Source organism: Somniosus microcephalus, chromosome 1, assembly GCF_052327205.1.
Source record: "Somniosus microcephalus isolate GS21.2 chromosome 1, FLI_Smic_1.0, whole genome shotgun sequence".
Classification (NCBI taxonomy): Eukaryota; Metazoa; Chordata; class Chondrichthyes; order Squaliformes; family Somniosidae; genus Somniosus; species Somniosus microcephalus.
In genome coordinates this window covers 381,502,710-381,508,709 of record NC_140987.1, presented here as the reverse complement: position 1 = coordinate 381,508,709, position 6,000 = coordinate 381,502,710, and the positions used below count along the sequence as shown (strand labels likewise).

General features: G+C 45.0%; 1 protein-coding gene across 6 annotated transcripts in view; it reads left to right on the top strand.

Annotated features, from left to right (window-relative positions):
- Nucleotides 1-221: 221 nt before the first annotated feature.
- The window catches only part of hdac8 (histone deacetylase 8), a 105,171-nt gene continuing 99,392 nt past the window's right edge, over nucleotides 222-6,000 (top strand). For 2 of the 6 annotated variants that reach the window (XR_015079423.1, XR_015079424.1), the window contains exon 1: nucleotides 222-443. Coding sequence is in view for 4 of the 6 variants with exons in the window: in XM_085996192.1 (XP_085852318.1) it covers nucleotides 318-443 (126 nt within the window). In the remaining 2 variants the exon portion in view is untranslated. The remainder of the gene's footprint in view (nucleotides 444-6,000) is intronic. The other 4 variants (XM_085996192.1, XM_085996189.1, XM_085996196.1 and 1 more) reach the window with 4 other exon arrangements.

Below are 6,000 nucleotides of genomic sequence, written 5' to 3'. Positions count from 1 at the left end.
GAAGAAAATTGAGAGAAGAGAATTAAATACCGAATATCCTTGAAAGAAAAATAAATAAATGACTGAAAAAGAGGCGAATATATAGTAATGACATTGAGGCTGCAGGATGCATAGACTCCATTTGTCTTTTTGTAACATCTTCCTGGCCCATTGATGCGTTAGTTCCCCTTACTCCTCCTTTCCTTGGTGAGGGTGACGGAACTCTGCTTTTTCAAGATAACCTGCGGCTGCGTCAGGCGGAGGCACCCGGACCCTTTTACAGATTGTGCGAGGGCGGACGGGTTTCTGGGTTGCACAGGACCGGCGGTCGGTTGGAGATGGAACCGGAGGCTGAGGCTGAGGCGGGTTTGGAGTCACCCGCCGCCGCTACTACCACCACCACCTACATTTACACTCCCGCCTACATCAAGAGATGCGACTCCCTTTCCAAGGTCACCAGCCGGGTAAGGCGAAAGGCCCACGGAGGAGACCATAGCGCTCATCTCTTTAGCCTCCCCCCCACCCCGCCCCCTCAAAAAAAAATTAGGGCGGTTAAAAAAACTGCAAATCCGAAATAAAAACAGGTCGTGCTAGAAATACACAGCAGGCCCATCAGTATCTGAAGACAGAGGCTGACAGACCCGTTACCAGAAATGTCAGAGACACGGAGTCATGACTCTGTTAATTCGCCTTCTCTGACGTTCAGCTAGATAGGGAAAGTTATAACCCGACCCATTTCATACCTTAGAACGGGGTGGTTTTCATCCCAGGGAATATCCATGCTCCCTGAATCGACCTTTTTAAAAAAAAGTTTGAAGCTCACTGACACTGAAGCAAATTCACGTTACAGCAATGATAATAATCAACTTTATTGTCATTGTTAGTGCACAAGTGCAGTACAACGAAATGTAGGCTTGCGGCTCCCAAGAGTGTACATTTTGATTAAGACATTTAACATTCAACATTAAGCTGCTGAAATACCAGATTATAAACCAATAAGTGGTCATCTTAAAAACAAGTTCTCCTTGGCCAATCTTATAGAATTACTTTGAAGGAATAAGAGAGCATAGATGAAGGAAATGCAGTGAATATGATTAATGTGGATTGCACCATAAAGTATGGGTCCAGCTGGTCTTTTCCTGTCCTTAATTTTTCTATTTGTATGATGCTCCTCCTGCACTATGTGGGAAATCAGGGACACTTCCTGTGTCCCTGACGACCATGTGTGCGGGAAGTGTATCCAGCTGCAGCTACAGGCAGATCGCATTGTGGCGCTGGAGCTGCGAATGGATACATACTGGAGCATTTGCGATGCTGAGGACGTCATGGATAGCACATTTCATGAGTTGGTCACACTGCAGGTAAAGGCTGCACAGGCAGGAAGGGAATGGGTGACCGCCAGTCAGAGTAGTAGGCGCAGGCAGGTAGTGCAGGGGTTCCCTGTGGCCATCCCCCTCTCAAACAGATATACCGCGTTGGATATTGTTGAGGGAGATGGCTTATCAGGGGAAGGCAGCAGCAGCCAACTTTCTGGCACCATAGTTGGTTCTGCTGCACAGGACAGGAGGGAAAAGAGCAGGAGAGCTATAGTGATAGGGGATTCTATTGTAAGGGGAATAGATAGGCGTTTCTGCGGCTGCAAACGAGACTCCAGGATGGTATGTTGCCTTCCTGGTGCAAGGGTCAAGGATGTCTCGGAGCGGCTGCAGGGCATTCTGGAAGGGGAGGGAGAACAGCCAGTTGTCGTGGTGCCTATAGGTACCAACAATATAGGTAAAAAATGGGATGATGTCCTAAAAGCTGAATATAGGGAGTTAGAAAGTAAATTAAAAAATAGGACCTCAAAGGTAGTAATCTCAGGATTGCTACCAGTGTCACTGCTAGTCAGAGTAGAAATAGAAGGATATCTCAGATGAATATGTGGCTAGAGGAATGGTGCAAGGGGGAGGGATTCAAATTCCTGGGACATTGGAACCGGTTCTGGGGGAGGTGGGACCAGTACAAACTGGACGGTTTGCACCTGGGCAGGACTGGGACCGATGTCCTAGGGGGAGGGTTTAAACTAAAATGGCAGGGGGTTGGGAACCTGTGTAGGGAGACAGAGGAAAGGGAAGCAAGGATAGAAGCAAAAGACAGGAAGGAGAAAAGCAAAAGTGGCAGTCAGAGAAATCAAGGTTGTAACTCCAACATGGCTACAGTAAATAATAATTCTAAAAGGTCTAAGAGTGTTAAAAAAACAAGCCTGAAGGCTTTGTGTCTTAATGCGAGGAGCATTTGTAATAAGGTGGATGAATTAGCTGCGCAAATAGATGTAAACGAATATGATATAATTGGGATTACGGAGACATGGCTCCAAGGTGACCAAGGCTGGGAATTCAACATCCAGGGGTATTCAATATTCAGGAAAGGCAGGCAAAAAGGAAAAGGAGGTGGGATATCATTGCTGGTTAAAGAGGAGATTAACACAATTGTAAGGAATGATATTAGCTCTGATGATGTGGAACCTGTATGGTTAGAGCTGAGAAATACCATGGGGCAGAAAACGTTAGTGGGAGTTGTATACAGACCCCCAAACAGTAATGCTGAGGTTGGGGATGGCATTAAACGGGAAATTAGAGATGCGTGCAATAAGGGCACAGCAGTTATCATGGGTGACTTTAATCTACATATAGATTGGGCTAACCAAATTAGTAACAATACTCTGGAGAAGGAATTCCTAGAATGTATACGGGATGGTTTCCTGGACCAATATGTCGAGGAACCAACTGGGTATTATGTAATGAGAAAGGATTAATTAGCAATCTTGTTGTGCGAGGCCCCTTGGGGAGGAGCGATCATAATATGATAGAATTCTTCATTAAGATGGAGAGTGATGTACAGGAAACTTTCGATTAACCAGCCCCTAAATAACCGGAACGCTCTATCCACTGGCAAAATTCAGGAGTCGGTTCAGGTAACTTTTTTTAGTTTTAGTTACTTTTTTTACTCTATTTGTTGCTTTGCAAGGGTGTAGCTGAAGCTGTTGCTAAGCTACAGAGACGCTTGCAACTTGTGCCGATGGTTTGTTGCTTTATACGGAACTCTGAACTCCGTATCTTTTACTATAGCGTTCGGTTATCCGGAATTGTTGATGAACCAGCAACACGTCGGTCCCGTCTGTGCCGGATACCAGAAAGTTTCCTGTATTTGACTCGGAGACTAGGGTCCTGAATTTAAATAAAGGAAACTACGATGGTATGAGGCGCGAGTTGGCTAGGATGGATTGGGGAACGTTACTTAAAGGGTTGATGGTGGATAGGCAATGGCAAACATTTAAATATTGCATGGATGAACTACAAAATTTGTTCACCCCTGTTTGGCATAAAAGTAAAACAAAAAAGGTGACTCAACCGTGGCTAACAAGGGAAATTAGGGATAGCATAAGATCCAAGGAGAGGACATATAAATTGGCTAGAAAAAGCAGCAAACCTGAGGATTGGGAGCAGTTTAGGAATCAGCAAAGGAAGACAAAGGGATTAATTAAGAGGGGGAAAATAGAGTATGAGAGTAAACTTGCAGGGAACATAAAAACTGGCTGTAAAAGCTTCTCTAGATATGTGAAGAGAAAAAGGTTGGTGAAGTCAAACGTAGGTCCCTTGCAGTCAGGATCAGGGGAATTTATAATGGGGAACAAAGAAATGGCAGACCAATTAAATACATACTTTGGTTCTGTCTTCACAAAGGAGGACACAAATAACCTCCCAGAGATGTTAGGGAACATAGGGTCTAATGAGAGGGAGGAACTGAATGAAATCAGTATTTGTAGGGAAATGGTGTTAGGAGAATTAACGGGATTGAAGGCCGATAAATCCCCAGGGCCTGATAATCTATATCCTAGGGTACTTAAGGAAGTGGCCCTAGAAATAGTAGATGCATTGCTGGTCATCTTCCAAAATTCTTTAAATTCTGGAACAGTTCCCATGGATTGGAGGGTAGCTAATCTAACCACACTATATTTAAAAAAGGTGGTAGAGAGAAAATGGGGAATTATAGACCGGTAAGCCTGACATCGGTAGTAGGGAAAATGCTAGAGTCCATTATAAAAGATGTAATAGCAGAGCACTTGGAAAACAGTGACAAGATCGGACAAAGTCAACATGGATTTACAAAAGATAAATCATGCTTGACTAATCTACTGGAATTTTTTGAGGATGTAACTGGTAGAATAGATAAGGGAGAACTAGTGGATGTGGTGTATTTGAACTTTCAGAAGGCTTTTGATAAAGTCCCGCATAAGAGATTAGCGTGCAAAGTTAAAGCACATGGGATTGGGGGTAAGGTACTGACTTGGATAGAGAACTGGTTGGCAGACAGGAAGCAAAGAGTTGGAATAAACAGGTCTTTTTCCAAGTGGCGGGCAGTGACTAGTGGGGTACCGCAGGGATCGGTGCTCGGACCCCAGTTATTCACAATATATATTAATGATGATCTGGACGAGGGACCGAGATGTGATATCTCCAAGTTTGCAGACAACACAAAGCTGGGTGGGCGTGTGTGCTGTGAGGACGATGCCAAGAAACTCCAGTATGATTTGGACAGGTTGGGTGATTGGGCCGGTGCATGGCAGATGCAGTATAATGTGGATAAATGCGAGGTTATCCACTTTAGTGGCAAAAACAGGAAGGCAGATTATTATCTGAACGGCAATAGATTGGGAAAAGGGGAAGTGCAACGAGACCTGGATGTCCTTGTGCACCAGTCGCTGAAGGTAAGCATGCAGGTGCAGCAGGCGGTTAAGGCAAATGGTATGTTGGCCTTCATAGCGAGAGGGTTTGAGTACAGGAGCAAGGATGTCTTGCTGCAGTTGTACAGGGCCTTGGTGAGACCACACCTTGAATATTGTGTGCAGTTTTGTTCACCTTATCTGAGGAAGGATGTTCTTGCCATGGAGGGAGTGCAGCGAAGATTCACCAGACTGATACCTGGGATGGCAGGAATGATGTATGAAGAGATATTGGGTCGATTGGGCTTGTATTCGCTAGAGTTTAGAAGAATGAGAGGGGATCTCATTGAAACTTAATAAAATTCTAACAGGACTAGACAGACTAGATGCAGGAAGGATGTTCCCGATGGCGGGGGAGTCTAGAACCAGGGGTCACAGTCTAAGGATAAGTGGTAAGCCATTTAGGACTGAGATGAGGAATTTCTTCACCCAGAGAGTAGTGAACCTGTGGAATTCTCTACCACACAAGGCAGTTGAGGCCAATTCATTAAATATATTCAAGAAGGAGTTAGATATATTTCTTAAGGCTAAAGGGATCAAGGGATATGGGGAGAAAGCAGGGACAGGGTACTGAATTTGGATGATCAGACATGATCTCATTAAATGGTGGAACAGGCACGAGGGGCCGAATGGCCTACTCCTGCTCCTATCTTCTATGTTTCCATGATATTGCTGCTCTTGTCCTTCTCCGTAGTAGAGGTAACCGGTTGGAGATGTCAAAAAAATCTTGGCGAGTTGCTGTTCTGCACCCTGTAGCTGCAGCCACAGTGATCTGGTGATGGAGAGGCTGGATATTGAGTTGAATGGCAGGGGTGCCGATCAAGCAACCTGCTCTATCCCAGATGGTGTTGAGCTTCTTGATTGTTGCTTTAGTTGCACCCATCTGGCTGAGTGTTCAGTATCCTATCGCACTCCTGCCCAGCCTTGCAACTGGTGGAAAGACTTTAAGGGGTCAGGAAGTGAGCCAGGTGTTGCAGAGTACACAGCTTCTGCTCTGCTTTGGTAGCCATGGCTGGTCCAGTTAATTACGTGGTGAACAATGATCCACAAGGTACTACTGATGAGGGACTCTGTGATGGTGCTGCTGCTGCAGGTTAATGGAGATGTCTTTGTTTTTCCATTGCTTGAGTTAATCATTACATTAACTGGCACTATCAACCCAGGCTTGAATGTTGTCCAAGTCCTGCTGTCGGCTGGTATTGGCTGCTTCGTTATCAGAGTAGTTGTGAATGGAGCTGAGCACTGAAATCATCAGCGGA